At 42.6% G+C, this 17231-nt stretch overlaps 1 protein-coding gene across 6 annotated transcripts in view; it reads left to right on the top strand.

Annotated features, from left to right (window-relative positions):
* Window positions 1–10720, top strand: part of RBM20 (RNA binding motif protein 20) — a 191726-nt gene extending 181006 nt beyond the window's left edge. For all 6 annotated transcript variants that reach the window (XM_066621032.1, XM_066621033.1, XM_066621031.1 and 3 more), the window contains exons 13-14: window positions 2004–2125; window positions 7603–10720. In XM_066621032.1, coding sequence (XP_066477129.1) covers window positions 2004–2125; window positions 7603–7713 — 233 coding nt within the window. In that variant the 3' untranslated portion in view covers window positions 7714–10720. The remainder of the gene's footprint in view (window positions 1–2003; window positions 2126–7602) is intronic.
* Window positions 10721–17231: the final 6511 nt, after the last annotated feature.

The raw sequence follows: 17231 nt of genomic DNA, 5'->3' as shown, positions 1-17231 counted from the left end.
GACATGTGCTGCATCCTGCAGTTGGGTGGCACTCATGGAGGCCTCCTCAAAGTAAGGGAATGTTTGTTCCCTTACCTCAGAGCTGCATTGCCCTTATGTCAGTGCTGGAAAGCACTGACATAAGGGGTTAGGATTGCACCCTTAAAGGAGTTACCAGCTTCTCAGAAGAGCATTGAAACATAAAAATGAGGTTAAGCATCACAGGGTAGGTCAGGGTTTAAAACTCCCAAGTACCTGGTTTTCTGCATTCCAAAAATTTAGGTAAGTTTTAACAAAGAAAGCTATAGCATGCATGGGATAGTAGATTTTGATTATGAGTCTTTGTGAGAGGCAAATGTACCTTAGAACTGTGGATTGGGGTATTACAACTGAGGAGACCAGTTAGAAGTTGGTTTGTGAAGACTTTAGAGTAGGGACAAGCAAACATTTTGGCAATAGGGCCTCATCATCTCTGTGACACTGTGTTGAGGACCAGGAAAAAAAGAATTAATTCACATTTCAAATTTGAATAAATTTGCATAAATGAATACATTAGAGATGGAATTTATATGAATGAATGAATGTTACTGACTTTAGTTATAATACACATGAGAACTATAGTAAGGCATGTAGAACCACATGAGAACTATGAACTGTTTACCTCTTTACAATACCTCTTGCACAATGACAACATACAGACCAAGCAGGAAACACATGGAGACATAAGTTGTTCAGAAACAATGGGCGTTAAAATAATACCCAGTGAAAAGCAGAAAACACTTGGAGATTATAAAGGCCTTGCTCTAATTCAACCCGCAGCTCACGTCTGACAGTTGCGACCAACAGTTGCGGACCAGCGCGGGCTCCAACAGTCTCCGATGGGCCAGAGGCTCATTGGAGACTGGGGGCTCCCTGCAGGCTGCATTGGGGGTCCCTGAGGGCCGCAAATGGCCCGTGGGCCCAAGTTTGCCCACCCTGCTTTAGAGAGTCATACGATAATATTTCTACTATCATTGCCACTGATGGGAAAAGGGGTATGTGGTCAGTGAAATTTTCACTTATCATTGCTCCACCATGGTTTGTGTGATAGATTACCCACAAGGGAGTGGACTGGATGGTCTGGGAGGAAGTTCCATGCATGTATTTATTTTTGTTTAGCTTATAGATGGCTTGCCTTTTCATTCATAGAATGCAGGGCAACATAAAGAGTCAGATAGCCTCAAGAAGGAGGTATGGTCCTGGAAGGAAAGGGGTGAAGGTTGGATAGGCAAACATTAAGAGAGAATTGGAACTAAAGAACAGGTGCCAAACATGGTTAGTGTGGATATGGATGAGGTTAGTTTAATGATGGGTTTTGATCAGCAAGCTAATGGAAGAGGAGAGAATGCATTTCAAATACAGTAGAAAATCACCCAGGCCCTGTGTCTCTCCAGAAACTCCAAATAGCTGGAACAGAAGTGTCAAAATATCTTGTAATTCTTATAAGAAGCCTGTAAAATAGGTCAGGATTATACCCATTTTACAGATATAGAATTGAGATTGGAAGATAATACTTTCCTAAGGCCACTTACTGCATAGTCCTGTACATGTTTATTCAGAAGTAGGTTCCATTTTGCCTTAGGTGGCAATTCTATTTACACTTTCCCAAGAATAAGCCTCATTGAACAGAATGGGACTTACTTCTGAGTAACCATGCATGTAATTGCAGTGTTAATGATTAAAGAAGAGATTGAAACTAGAGACTTCGGCTGCAATCCTAACCACACTTTCCTGAGAGTAAGCCACATTGAACAAAATAGCACTTACTTTTGAATAGACCTGGTTAGGATTGTGCCCTTCCTTATTCATAGCTCATTCTCTTAGGGTACATTACAGCTCCAGTGGCAGCATTATGAAAATGTACTGAAGTATAATGACAACTCTTGAGAAAAAATCAATAACTGTTCTTCTCTTTGGAGGTAAACTTTGTTATAAGTCTATCTCTTGGTGTTTTCTTAATCTAATTAAAATCTTCTTTGAAATAGGAGTGGAATTTGTTGTGCCCAGAACTGGTTTTTACTGCAAACTTTGTGGACTTTTCTACACAAATGAAGACACAGCAAAAACTCATCATTGTAGAAGTACTGTTCACTATAAAAATCTTCAGGTAACAAATTATGAATTTATGCATGTTATGAGTCTTGAGGCTTCTTCACACTACACGTAATATCTTGGTGTAATAGCATACAAGGATAAGCCTTGGGCTTATGCACCTGCTTCCTCACTTCATGTACAATATCATATGTGACATGAAATAACTTGTGTGAACCATCCACTTCAGTGTTGTGATGGACAGATGGCATGTATGCCTTCGTCATGTTCTGTGCAAAGGTCCAGGTGTAGCCTTAGACTCACATTTGTACCCCAGCACCATCATGTGGGAAGGTTACATGCTACAGGACTGTGTGAACCATTTCTTAACATATAAAACATGTATTAGGAAATTGCTTCTAAATGTATTATTTTGTAGTTTTTGAATTATCATTCATATACAGTGAAAACAGAGTCAGCCACAGAAGCTGTAGGCCTGGTTAAACAATTACACAGTTTTGTGTGAACCACACCATAATGTTCAAGGCAAGGCTTCAAGATTGTTCCAGTGTACAGCATCCAACTCTGTCGAAGCCTGGCTCCTTGTGCTCTGGAAGAAAGCATGATTGCAGGGTTGCTTGATATAATAATAATAAAACTTTATTTTTATCCCGCCCTTCTCCCTAACGGGACCCAGGGCAGCTAACAACATATTAAAAAACAGATTTTAAAAACATTAATACATTTAACATGTAAAACATAAAATGATAATGATAAAAACATTTAAAAACACATTACAGAGGCCATAAAAACAGTAGTCAGATTAAAGACAGAATAAAAGAGCAAGTCACCGAGGAATCAAGCCTGTAACAAACTAAAAGATGTATAAAAATGTTAAGAAGGCCAGAAATCAGAAGGCTTGTTTAAACAACAGTGTTTTCAGGCCTCGCCGAAAACTCTCAAGAGAGGGAGCCATTCTCAAATCAAGGGGAAGGGAGTTCCATAATGTTGGTGCCACTACCGAGAAGGCCCTATTTCTTGCAGCCGCCCCCCGGACCTCCTTGGGTGGCGGCACTTGCAAAAAGGCCTTCTCTGATGACCTGAGATGGCGAGCCAGATTGTACGGGAGTAGGCGGTCTCTAAGATATCCTGGCCCAGAGCAGTATGTGTGATATGTGTGTTTAGCATTTAGCTAAGTGCTCTGAAACACCCACAGCCTGATGGTGTATCTATAGACAGTCATTTTTTGGCTTGAGGTATCTGTGTTTGTGTGCTGTATACCATATACAAGAAATGGGATGGTGTGCAGCTGCTCAGTAGATAAATATCTGTTTAACTTAGCACTGGTCATCTGATACAAGACAGCAATATGACTGGAGACGAATAAATCCTGATGCTGGTTCATCTACTTCATTTCCCCTATTTTACCTTTTTCAAGTTTCCTTTGTTCAAAATGGGTATGAGAAATGAAGAAAATGTAATATGTGTGATCAGGCTGAAAGAATAAAGTTGCAATCCTACCTACACTTACCTGGGAGTAAGCTGTCTTGACTATAATGGGACTTGCTTCTGAGTAGACATGCATAGGGCTATAAAACATTGACAGTTTCTGATACAACATAGCAACGTCTAGATATGCAGTTTTGAAAATCTGTTACTACCCCATGTTGCGTGGTGCTGTTTTGCATAAAAAATACTCCAAATATTAGAGAGTTATTTTTTTAACAGGAAGAAGGCAAAAAAACCTTTTTGTTTGAAATGTCCTTCTTGCCCCCAACTCCTTTCCCTGATTTTCCAGGGTCTGTACTGCTGTTTTCCCCAAACTGTAGTGACAATATTGGACACTCCATGTTACTCTATCTTTTAAGGTCCATAACATCTTAAAAGTAGCCAGAGCCAATTAGAAGCTAAAGAGCTTTGCTTTAATTCCCTGGCTGTGCATATGAAACTTCCAGAGGAGATTAACTATCGACCAGGCTTGTCCTGTCTTTAGAAAATGAAGTGCAAGCTGCCCATGAATATAGAATGCTGTAGACAGCACAGTAGCAAGTCACGCACAAGGCTAAGTGAAAGAGGAGATGGGAACAGGTGAAAGGCTTGCCTTCAGGATTCTTTTTCTCCCTTTAGGGCAGTCACTAATCCAAGACCACAGCAGATTTATATAGCTTGAAAAATATGCATTTGCTCATTAAAAGTCTACATACATTAATGGTTTTAGGGAACCTAAGCAACAGATGAATCTCTTTTTAAGAGCATGAAGTAATGGCATTTTCTTGGCAAGAATTCATTAGGAGAAATGCTTAGACAGTTGTCAACTGTTTTTCCTCCCCAGGGAAGGGGTGTGTTTGTGTATGTGTGCATGTGTTCATATTAAATTTAACTTTTAATTAAAAGCACGGCTGTTCTGAATCTTTTTGCTGTGTAGCAAGTGATCCTCAGGCATCCATCCCATTGTGGCCATATACTTTGTACTGAGCACTGCTCTACCATTACTTGTGGGGAACTGTATTGTGAATGTGCACCATAAAGGGTGATCATGCTTTATGATCACCATAAAGGGTGATCATAAAGGGAAGTGATATCATGTGTGATTCATAGCTCAGTTGCAATTGCCCTTCCCGTTTTCAAAGCACTTTCACTGACAACAGTGGGTTGATAGTTGTCCACAGATGAAGTGAAGCAATACTACGTCTACAAAAATTACAGCCAGAATGGGTGGAGGTTTAGGCAGTTAATAGGTGGTTTAAAGCCATCCACTGCCCCTCAGTAACAAATGCCACAATACAAAGCTATCTAAACAGACTAGCCCTGAATTTATTTCCTTTTAACCCTCCAAGGTGTACTTTGTGGGGCGCTTCATGCTATTACACAGCAACAAGCAAATGTTTATTACAAGCATCCTGTGGATCCATATCCATTGCCTCAGTTATCCATGGACACAGGAGGGCTGCACCCTCCTGCACACCCATTATAGTACTTTAGTTTTTGTGCAGTTGTGCTGGAAGCATGAGTGTTTCTTGCTTCAGGGCACAATCCTAACCCACTTTCCTGCACCAGCATAAGAGCAATGCGACTCTGAGATAAGGGAACAAACATCTCCTTATTTTGAGGAGGCCTCTGTGACTGCCACCCAACTGCAGGATGCAGCACATGTCCCATTGACACAGCTATGCCAATGCTGGAAAATTGGTTAGAATTTGGGCCTTAGTAAAGCTAGGTTCCTTGCTGAACTGAAGAATGCAACTGCAGGCATCAAGCCAAAATGCTGAGGAAGTTCCTTTTAACGTTCAGTTAGAGCTGTAATTTTCATAGGGTTCCCCCGTATCCGCATGACCTCCCAGAACTGAACCCCATGGTCATAGGGGATGCCTGTACTTCATGTAGCAGGGTGCCACATTGACCCCAGCTCCTGACACATGTATATGTATAACATGTGTGCATATGTTACATTTGTAGATGCATAACACTTTGTGTACATATGAGCCCTGAATGGGCATGGCATGCTGGTGGGCAGGACGCACGGTCCTCCCAGTCAGCTGGCTGGCAGAGCAATGAACTGTGATCAGCTGTCCCACAGTCTCAGATGGGTGGCAGGAGAGCTGACAAGCAGCACCTGGCCAGGAAGGGCAGGAGCTGGTTCCAGCCCTTTAAAATATCCCCACAGTAGCACAAAAGGGTTATAGGAGCTGAGGTGGAGACCAAAAGTGGAGAGAGAGATGGTGAGTAGGTGAAAGAATGAGAAGGAGCAAGCAAGATGGAATGACATGGAGGAGGAGAAAGACAGAAGCAGAGGCAAGAACAGAGATGGGAGTGGAGGCAAGTAAACTGAAAGGGAAACTGGACAATAGAGCTGGGAAAAGGTTAAGGAAATAGGACAAGTAGTATGGGAAAGCCTGGGCAGGGAAGGGGAGACAAAAGAGGGAGTAAGGAGGACCTGACCTAGCAGGGGAGAGAAGGAAAAGACTGGAAAGAAGCCTGGGAAGGAAAGCCTGCTGCAAGTTATAGCAGGGTGCCACAGACATGAGAGGAGGCAGCAGCCCAGTTCCGCAACTACCCAAAGGTGAGGAAGAGGCCGGATTCCTTGAGTCCCAAAACCCATCCTGGCTAGGGATCTCGGGAACATAGTGAGCCAACAGATAGCATGGGGCTTTAAGTACCTTGGCTGACCATATTCAGGATTTCATTTCCAGCAGGGAACAACCATCTAGGTCAATGTTTCTCAACTAGTGGTACTCATACCAGTGGTGGTATGTGACGTGGTATCCGATGGTACTTGCAGGATCCCCAGAACTCCTGCCGCCTGGCAGTAAGACCAGCAATGCAACTTGACAAGCCTGTGGTAGGAGGCTCAGTTCAGCAGGCAGAGTGCCAACACACACTTTTCACATGCTTGAAAAAGCTCTCCGCTGTGCCCTGAGCCTCTTATTGGTGTTTGTCATGTTGTGTCTGGCCACCCAATCCATAAGTTACTGGCAATGACATTATCACCAGGTACTTCCAGTGATACTTCCAATAGGTGGAACATGCAAAGTGGTACATTGGGGGACAAATGTAGAGAAACACTGACATAGGTTCCTCTAGGATTTCCCAGGAAAAGGGGCAGGAAGAAGGGTGAAGTCAACCTGGACAGGAGGGACAAGTCCCTCTCCCATTTCTGTTAGCCTGTTTCTGTTTTACTGGACCATTAAAAGGACTAAAAGGGCATTCCCATGTCCTGAGTAGTATATGGCCTTTCAAAACCCAATGGAGGTGGAGCTCCCCCCTAAAAAGGAGGACGTGGATATGGCAACATGTTAAAAATGTATTACCCAAAGTACCCATGGATCCCATGTCTGCGCAGATCAGATCCATAACCCCTTGCCTCCGGAGGGTGGGGAAGTCCTCTCTTATCCACGAATTTGTGTATCCGTGGGAGGTTCTGGAACTGAACCCCCACAGATACAGGGGCACACCTGTTAACTCCTTTTGCCAGTATATTTTAGGGTTTAACTTGAGTGTTCTTTTAAATCAATGTTAAAGTAAAATATGTTTGCTATATGATTAATATAATTAATTAATTAATAAAATTAATCATATAACATGAAAGACACTGATTATAAGTTAAAATTTTCTAGGCCAATTTAGGCCTATTAATTTAACTTGTGAAAGGAAAGGGAAGTCTCATTGGCCTGGAGAGAAAGAAATCAAGCCAGCTGAAAAAAAAAGTCTTAACATTTTCAAACTTTATCAACGCAGCCCCATGGTAAGGGAACAATATTCCCTTACCTCAAGGAGTCCTTTATGACTGTCTCTTGACTGCAGGATGCAGCACATACCCTGTTGGCAGAACCTCATTAACCCTGGAAAGTTGGATAGGATTGGGTCCTGATTCTGTTAGTGTTGGCAGCATTAAATAATGATATTGTATCAAATTGTATTTTTTCCTTCTAAAGAGGAATTGTGTATCTTTAGTGACTTAAATGTTTGATAGTGTCTTGAATGTTTGAAATACTGGATGCAAGGTAATTAATTTTCATTCATTTTAAAAATATTTCATTCTGTTACTAACCACAGAAGTACCTATCCCAGCTCGCAGAAGACAACCTGAGGATGAATGAAAAGGAAAGCAGTTTGGCACAGGATGATGTTGGAATTGTCCCTCACTTTGAAAAGAAAAAGCTATGATCTTGATTAATTTGGCATGGACTGATTTTTTTGCTGATTTCCGTTTGCATTGTGCTGAAGGAAGAAAGGCACAATGAAAAGTCTGTTCTGTGTATCTGCACCAAAAGTGCCATTAAAACCTAATGCTTGAAATACAGGGAAACAGTGACAGATCAATAAGTAACACAGCTTAACCTTCTCATCTCTAGATGGTTACAGCTCCCTCTTTTAATCAAGAATTCTCAGGGATTCTCTGTGTTAGTTCTGATGAGACTTCACATAGATGGTTCAGTAATAATAATCTGAATTAAAAAATAATTGCAGTGCTTTCATTCACATCACCTCTTCCAGCATTGAACCATAGATCTTGAAGACACCCCTCTAAGCCAATGTGTTTTGGCTGAGAATATTGTTACTCTCTTGTGGCTAAAATATGTGCCTTATGTGGTTGTATCCAAGAGGTTTACAATCCACATTATGGGATGCAGAGCCGGTTAAGTCCCTTCACCTTCAATGCCTGCATGTATTTCAAAAGTCTAAATTCACTTCATGATCCAGCATTTGTCATGGGTAGATTACCTATTCTCATCAGCTTTTCCTAAAGCACAATCTTCCTAATTTTAGAAAGCAAATAGCCACATGATATTGTCTGAACCCCCAATTATCACCCAAAAAAGAAAAAAAACCTTAGTTGATTTATCATATGAGCTTTTTATGGGCACAATCCTAGCCTCTTATGTCAGTACTTTCCAGAGAACAAACATTCCTTGAGGAGGCCTCCGTGAGTGACACCCAACTGCAGGATGCAACACATGTCCCATTGGCACCGCTATGCCAGTGCTGGAAAGGGGTTAGGATTGCGCCCTAGATTTATTAAATCTGCATAAATTTGCACATGAATAAAATCATACTTCTAAGGAGCAAAGCATTCTTACTCATTAGATGATGCACACATTTGTTGTATTGCCAAGACACACTGCAATTTCTAAGATCGCACCTGCTGCTGGGTTTTGGTCCCAGGGCATTCATGTATCAGGAAGCAAGCAGTAAATGTACCTACCCTTGGAGCCTAAATGAATTACATGTTTTTATTATTAAAAACACTTGTATCCCACCTTTTAGTGTGCAAACTTCCAAGGTGGTTGATAGTTTAAAAACATAATTTAAAATAGATTACAATACAAACTATTTAAAGTAAGAAGCAATAAGAGTAATGTATATTTACTTCTGGAAATGTGAATACAGAGAGCCTGCATCTTACATGTGAGTTATATACTGAGGTTGGCATGAAAAACCAAAATTCCATGTAGTCAAAACTTCCTTAACTCCAACAAATATGTACTGTTTCTTTTGAGAACTGAAATCACAATATTAGAGGCACATGGAAACAGACAATTGATGGAACAGCAGCTTCATTCTCTCTTTTCAGACTTTCCTTGGGAAATAGAGTAAGGGCACAATCCTAACCAACTTTCCAGCACTGACATACATAGCTGCACCAGTGTGGCATGCACTACATCCTGCAGTGGGGAGATAGTAAAGGGGGTTTCCTTAAGGTAAGGGCATGTTTATTACCTTACCTTGGGGCATCTCCTGCTGGGTTTTGGCCCCCGGGCATTCATGTATCATGCATTACAAAGTGGTTAGGATTGTGCCCTGAGTCAAATAGGGGGCAGAATCACTATTTAAACTGTCGTTTTTCTCTGTTTTTGTGGGGTTACGAGTGTGTATACAGTATTTGAATTTGCTCAATCGCACGTAAGATGTGGGTGGACTGAACTTTCAAGTGTCAAAAAAAATGTGATTATCTGTGCGAGAAATGCTAAGGCTGCTTTTTTGCTGTAATTTATGAAGCAACTTTTAAGCAGGGATGGGCGATTCAATTTGTAAAACTCTGTCTTGAGTCACCAAACAGGCAGACTCGTGTTTCCCAGATTCTTGCAGACTCAAGACACATGTTTTGAAACCAGAAGTGACTCAAGAGTTTTTCTCAGGAAGAAGTAAAAACTCAGAAACTTGGCGCTTTCTGCATTGCTGTACTCCCTCAAAGAATAGCAGAGCTTTTGTTTACAGATGGGATGGGGATATCAGGAAAGTGTTAAATGAGAACTCTGACACACCACCAGAAGCTCTGGTTTTTCTGCAGAGCCACACCTGACTTGTTTATTGATAAGACTCTGACTTGAGTCAGAGTCCCAAAAAGGCTCTGGCTGAGTCCTGAAGGCCACCCATTAGGACTCATGCATGAGTGAAGCCAAGTCCCGCCATGGTGGATTGGCCCATCCCTGCTTTTAAGTAAAACTTCTGACAACGACAGTTCCTAATGAAGTATGTATACCCTGCCAAGAGAAAATACACATGTCTAAAAGCATACAAAGCCTTTTTATTTCTCTTGTAACAAAAATAAGCCACCTTGTTTTGGACGTCTTGCCCCAAAATTTAAAGTTTTAAGAAATCTACCATAATTACTCACAAATGTAATTTGTACTTATTAATATTTATGTATAGCACAAGGCAGTGTGAAGTATAGCCAAAGACTATTTATCATGATCATGTATAAAAAGCTTCCTTATTTATAAACTATTGCAATGTGTCACAACTAAACATTTTTTTAAATCTTTAGAACTTGGAATATTTTCTTACTTGTCTCAACCTATTAATCACAATGGGCACTAATATCACACATACTTTTATCAAGGTAAACCCAAACAAACTAAGAATTGCCCCATAAAACTTCAAAATTTACCACTGGCCTGCACACTAGTGGTTAGTATCAGGCTGATGATGTTCAGGGTTTTTCTATCTATATTAAGTCTGTGATTTGTTAAAATATAGTTGAACTGGACCAGATGTTACTATTTATTGAGTTCGCACAGTCTTGTTTAATTATTGGCTTGTAAACCTTTGGGATGTGAGAATTTAAGTTAATTAGGAAACAGCACAAATTTTAATTGCGCTCTGTATTTGAGATTTCAAACCGTATTTCTTAAAATGAATGAATGATTGTAATAAAGAGATGTTTAATGACTGTGCGTAAACTGATTATTTTTCATATCAGTGTCACAAAAGCTCTTATCTGGTCTGACAGGCCATATGCAGGTATAAGGCTGCCAATCTCTACCACAGTTTCATCAAATTGGGAGCTGGCCATAGAATCATATGTATCCTCTCCCTTTTCCCTTCCATGCAATCAAACAAATTCATGTACTACCTACAACACTTCATCTTGTTTTGTTTAAACAACCAGCCAGAGCCCAGGCATATAAAGGGGTTTTGACTCTGCTGTACTTACTGAGATGGGAAATACCCAACCCTTGCAGATGCTGTACTGCTGTGACCAGTATCTGAAGGACTGTGTCCAGCCCCAGGCAAGCTGGCAGTAACTCTGGGATGGAGCCTGCCTCACCCTGTGATCACAGAGATAATTACTAACTGCTTCTATCCTTGTCTACCCCCTTAACTTTTGTGATGCTTCTCCAACTACTGTTTTTAGGCTACTGGAAACATATTTGGTTAAAATTGAAAGGTACTGATAGTGAATTTCTTTAAGGTGCCCCCTACATTTCCTAATTTGGAAACTGATATGAGGATATGGTTAAGGATAATAACTTTTCATATTTAAGAAAAAATGATGGCATGCTGGCTCAGAGAAGATACTGATTGTTGGGGGAGATGGAAGTTCGCTGAAATCAGTGACTAGAAGAAAGCTGTCTTTGAGGATACATATATTCACAGTCTTTTCACAGGAGCCCCAGTTTTTATTGTGGTGCTTCTTAGTAAAAGTTCAGCTACATCTCTTGGACTTTTGAAGATGGGAACAAAATAACATTTCTTGAATTTTATTTGTAAGCCCAATTTTAAGTTGATGTGATTAGATTTTATTAAATCATATTTGTTCTTTCTTTTCCTTTCAATTATTTCTGTTGTTTGGTCTTCCCCCTACTGGACAGTTAATTATTGCACAAATTATCTGAGTTAATAATGGTGTTAATTTTTAGGCTGCAGTCCTAAACACCCTTACTAGGAAAAAGCCCCACTGAATACAGTGGGACTTCTGAGTAAATATGCTTAGGCTTGTGCTATGCATGTTTCCTTTTGGGGTAGTCATAACTTCAAAAAGCAGTATATAGCCCTGAGAGCCTGCCTGTCCCCTTAAACATTCCAAAGCTATGGGAAAATATTGCAGCTGCCACTTTTCCATCCCTCTTCTTCAACCAGTCACCTTTTCTCTGCCTCTACATGCTGTTGAATAAAACCCAAATCCTGCTTTTTACAGGTGGGAGTAGAAGGCAGCAAGTGGGTTGGTGGAAAAACAGAACAAGAAGCAGTAACAGCTTTGTTTCCAAATGCACTATATTGGCCTAGTTTTATTATTTATCATTTTAGGTAAGAGGCCCAGGATGGTCTTTAGCAAGTCACTCAAGCACCTCAAGGGCAAATCTTAGAATGTTTCACTTCTGGGGAAGTTGCCCATTGACTCCACTGCTTTGCCAACAAGAAAAGCAAAGAGTTGATATTCTGAAAATTTGAGATATAATCAGTAAATCGAATGCATTCAAATTCAGTTCTCCAGTGGAGGAAGGGTGCATTCCTTAGTATGGGTTTGCCCTTGTGTTGCTAGGCAGGGTCTAATCAAGTCACATGACCTCCTCCACACAGAAGGCTCTCATTTCCCAGTTTGGCCTTGCCTCGCTGGCAAGAGGTTGCAAGTCACTTTGTTCCCTCATTTTGAGAGACTTTTTCACTCTTCTTTTTTCACTGAAGTAAACTGTTTTTCTACTTTCCTCCTCCTCCCCCCTTGAGGGGCCAGTCCTTTAAGGCACTGGAGGGAAAATGCGGTGAAGCTCCCTCAGGGGCCCGCTTTGGCGGTGGGAGCTTAAATGTTTTCATTAGGCACATTTGTGCCAGGAGCTTCTCGGCTCCCCTGCATTATTTTTACCCGAGTCTGTCAAGCGGCAAAGGCAGCGATGGTCCAGAGAAATCATGGCGCCCACTGCCTTGTTCTAGTGCCTCCGCGACCTGAATGGGTCCCAAAACTTTGCGCCTCACAGCTGTGGCGGAAGTGAAGGAGCTGACAGGCCTCTTCTGCCCATGCTTCGAGCTCTGCTTGTTGCGGGCAAGGCAGGCACCTTCTACAAATAGGGCACCCATCCTGCCCAGCGCTCCCAAGCTTCAGTAATTGACCTCAGGCCTCTAAGGTGAACCTCTCGGGCGCCATTTTCCTTTTGCACGCTCCGTCTTGGACTAGTAGATGCAAAGGACGACCCCCATTTGACCTCAGGTAAGTGCTAATAATGGCCTCAGTTGACTCTGTAGGCTCAGCCTCCACTACCCAGGGGAGGGGAGAATTTGGCATCTCAGGCTCAGCAGAGGAGGCACCCACTTCTCCAGGGAGGACCCCGTCTCTCAGGAAGCCCAGTCACATGCTGTGTTGTGGACCCAGAACCTTGTAGACAAAGCTGTGGCAGAAAAATTAGGCCCTGCAGCAGAACCTGTGCAGGAGCCTCGGTTGCTGGGCTCCTGAGTAAAAGCTAAACAACCTGAGGCTTCCTTAGACTCCTCGCTCTCCTGCCCTTTGAGGGCAGAGGAATTGTCTCCCAAACACTAAGTCTTCCTCATTTATGAGGTCCACCAAGCACAAGACTCCCCCACAGAACATAGCTTGAAGGAGTCTGGTGTGGATGGCTTGGTGAGTCAGGCTCCTCAGAGGTCTCCTGCTCAAGGGAGAAGGACAGACTCTCCAGAGAAGAGACAGCAGTGTGTGCAAATGCTTAGGCTCTTTCCGGTGGACACTTTCCTTAGATTGTGACCAAGGCAACCAGAGCTCTTAGCCTTAATCCTGAGACTGAGCCTACTACCTCTTCTTCTGCCACTCTAATAAAGCTGGGGGCGAAGTTTTTTGTTTCCTCAGGGCCCTCGCAGGACAGCAGAGGTTCCCTTCCCTGATGCTTTTAAATCTGTCATGGACGCAGAGTGAGCAGTACCTGTGCAAAAGAAGCACACACCAAAATTGTTCGGTAAGCTTTATTCTTTACCACAGTAAGCTTTGGACACTGCAAATTTCCAAAGTAGATGCACCGGTGGCTGCTTTATCATCCCATGCTATCATTCCTTCTGAGGGGGAACAGGGTCCTAAAGACCCATGCAATAAGAGAGTTGAAGTGACACTTAAAAGAGTGTTTGAAAACTCCTCATTTGTGCTCAGGGCTAGTGCTGCCAATGCTAATGCCCAGGGCTACTTATTACAGGGCAGAAAAACTAGCTGGTGCTGACTTCTCTCCCTAAGCCTGGGACAGATACTTTAAAGAAGCTAGCTCTATCAACATTCTTGGTTGATGCGTCCCTTGATGCACTTCAAATCATTGCACGTTCCATGACCTCTTCCCTAGTTGCCATGCACAATATCTGACTTAGGCACTGGGACGAAAATGTAGCATCCCAAGCCAGACTTGCAGCCCTGCCTTTTATGAGCAATAAACTCTTTGGTGAAGTTCTTGATCCTGTTTCAGTCAAAAACAAGGATAATAGGAAAATATTGCCTACTAATCGCAAAGAGAATGTTAACACTCAGCATCAGTCCTCTGAGGCCAAGATGGTCTTTTTGCCCCAAAGGACAACCTGAATTAGAGCTCAGCTGAGCAAATTTATATTGCATCACCACACAGCAAAGTTCTCCAACTTTCCATCTTCCAGTCAGTCCTCCAAACAGGACAAGGGCAGAATTACCTGATGCCATGCCGCTCAAAGACCCAGTGCTGGTGGGGGGAATCTCCTCAAGTTTGCACACTGTTGGCCCTTTGTGTACTCTGATGTGTTTACTCCAGAATCTACTCGGTATTCTTCCTTGTTTAAAAAACATTTTTTTCTGGCTCTCAAGTGGTTAAACTGTTTCATAGTCTACCACAATTCCACAGGAAAAATATCAAATCAGTTCTGGCTTCCCTGGGGAAAGCAGATTTCCTCTGTTCCATAGACCTTTCAGAGGCTTACCTCCGTATTTCATCAGGAGGGCCCACAAGCATTATCTCAGATTTTGTTGCACTGGAATCACTTTCAATACAGAGCACTCACACTCAGGTTGACATCATCCCCCAGGGTCTTCACCAGGATCTTGGTGACAGTTGTGGCTCATCTGCGCCAATAGGGGATCTTTGTTTACCCCTGCCTGGACAATTTTCTACTCAGGGCACCCTCCAGGGTTCAAGTCTTGAACAATGTCCTGACCATGATTAAATCCCTAGAATTCCTGGGATATGTGATCAACCGTACAAAGAGTTCCCTTGTTTCTTCCTAGACCCTGGAACACCTCAGGGTTCTCATCAATACAAGATCCTTTCAGGCAGCACCATTTCAGGAGTGTTGTCTAAAGCTAAAGGGACTCCTGAAATTAGTTCTCACATCCAGCTCCTTGGATGTGATGCAATTATCCAGGCTGCTAGGAATACTAGTCTCTCTCCAGGACCTAGTAACTTGGGCTCAGTTTCACACAAGGTGGCTTTAAAAAGTCCTCCATCCCTTTCAACCACAAATAGAGAGCTGAGTTCACTTACACATCAGAATTCCCCTGCTTCTCCCCTGCTTCCACGGATGGTTGCAGAAGGAATGACTCATGAAAAGGATGATTGTGGAGGTTCCACACAGAACCATCACAGGCAGCTTATTAGGATGGGGTGCACACACTGTGGGTCTTTTCACTCAGGGCAAATGGATACCCCAGGAGGCTCTGTAGAGCATAAACCTAGAATGGAAAGCCATTCACCTAGCTCTCAGAGTCTTCCACAGCTCCCTACAAGATCACCATAAACTTGGCAGAACAGACAATGTATCAGCCAAAGCTTTTAAATCACCAAGGAGGCACCAAGGCCCGAGGCCTAGCTCTAGAAGCCTCACTCCTCTTTCACTAGGCCGAGACGAATTTACTCTCCTGACAAGCAGAACACCTAGCAGGAGTCCAGTACCTTGACATGCACTGGCTCAGCCTCTAGAAGCTCAGGGAGGCGGAGTGGAGGTTTTTAACCCCAGGCTTTCAAAGATATGACTCTTCACCTGAGCACTCCAGTTCTGGTTCAGTTCACATCAAGCGACAATGCCCAACTTTGTGATCCTTTTCAAGGTATCGGCAGTAGGGTGCAGAAGCATGGATTATCTAAACACTGAATGGCCCATTCTATATGCCTTCTCCTCCCCTTTTCTGCTTCTCCCTCTGGTTCTTAAAGTCATCTGTCTACTACATGCACAAGTCATTCTAGTAGCGCAGAGGTGGCCAAGGGGACCCTGGTTCCCAGATTTCCTCAGGTTATCCATCAGAGATCCTTAGAAATTTCCTCCCCATCAAGATCTCCTCTCCCGGGGGGCCCTCATTTACCCACAACCTATGCAATTCCACCTGACTATTTGAAGTTTGACAGGGTAGGACTAGCTCATCTTGGCTACTCTTGATTCCTGCCTTAATGGCATCTAGACACCATTCCACTTACAAAATTTATGATATCTGGAAAATATTTACACACTGGTACCTCTACATGACTTTTTCACCATCCAATCCCAGTGTGCCCACAGTCTTGAACTTCTTATAAGATGGCTTGAACAAGGGCCTGCGGACTAACACCACAGACAGGCTGCAGCCTTTCAGGGCATCTTAGGAATGGATCTATTGAGTAGCCTATCAGGGCTCCATAGGAGCGGGTCTAGGAACTAAAATATTTCATCTCCCCATGTTAACCACATATTAAGAGATTCCTGAGAGGCAGTAACTCTCCTGAATCCTCTTCCTGTCAAGAGAATTCCTACGGGGACTTTAACAGGGTTTTGTACATTCTCAGTGCCCCATGTTGCAAACCCCTGGCCAAAACTCCTAGAAGAGAGATCATTTTTGAAGTTTCCTTTCTGGTCAAAATTACTTCTGCTCTCAGAGTTTCAGAATTGATTTCCCTATCCGTGCTTCCTGACCTTTCTGTGTTCCATAAAGAAAAGATAATGGTACATACTGACCACACTTATTTCCAAAGTAAACTCTTTATCTCATCGAGAGCACGAAATCAGTCTTCACTTCTTTTGCAACAACCAACCCATCCACAAGAGAAAATCTGGCACAGGTTGGATGTGAAAAGAGCACTCCATTTTTATATCTAACATACCAAGCTGCTTCATAAGTCTGAAGCTCCGTTTATTGCCTTTCAGGGAAGCTTCACAGGAAAGAAAATCTTCTCCTCCATTTTAGCATACTGGGTAGTGGAATGCATAATAAAGTGCTATAGAGTATCAGAGGTCTCTCCTCCAGAGGGTGAACACAACCTCTCAGAGGTGTGGCTACCTCAGGTGGGACTACCTTTGTGAGCTGTGTTGCAAAGCAGTGATGTGGACTTCTCTCCACATCTTCACCAAACTTTATCAAATTGATACTGCTGCTTCTTCAGATGCCTCCCTTGGGAGAAGGATTCTTGAAAAGGTCCTTAATCCCTAAGCAAACATCCCTATGGGAGAAGGATCCCATACTAAGGAATGCACTCTTCCTCCACTGGAGAAAAGACTAATTCCTT

Source organism: Tiliqua scincoides, chromosome 3 (genome assembly GCF_035046505.1).
Source record: "Tiliqua scincoides isolate rTilSci1 chromosome 3, rTilSci1.hap2, whole genome shotgun sequence".
In the NCBI taxonomy this organism is placed as follows: domain Eukaryota; kingdom Metazoa; phylum Chordata; class Lepidosauria; order Squamata; family Scincidae; genus Tiliqua; species Tiliqua scincoides.
Note: the sequence above shows the minus strand (reverse complement) of the source record. Positions and strands in the feature narration are given on the sequence as shown.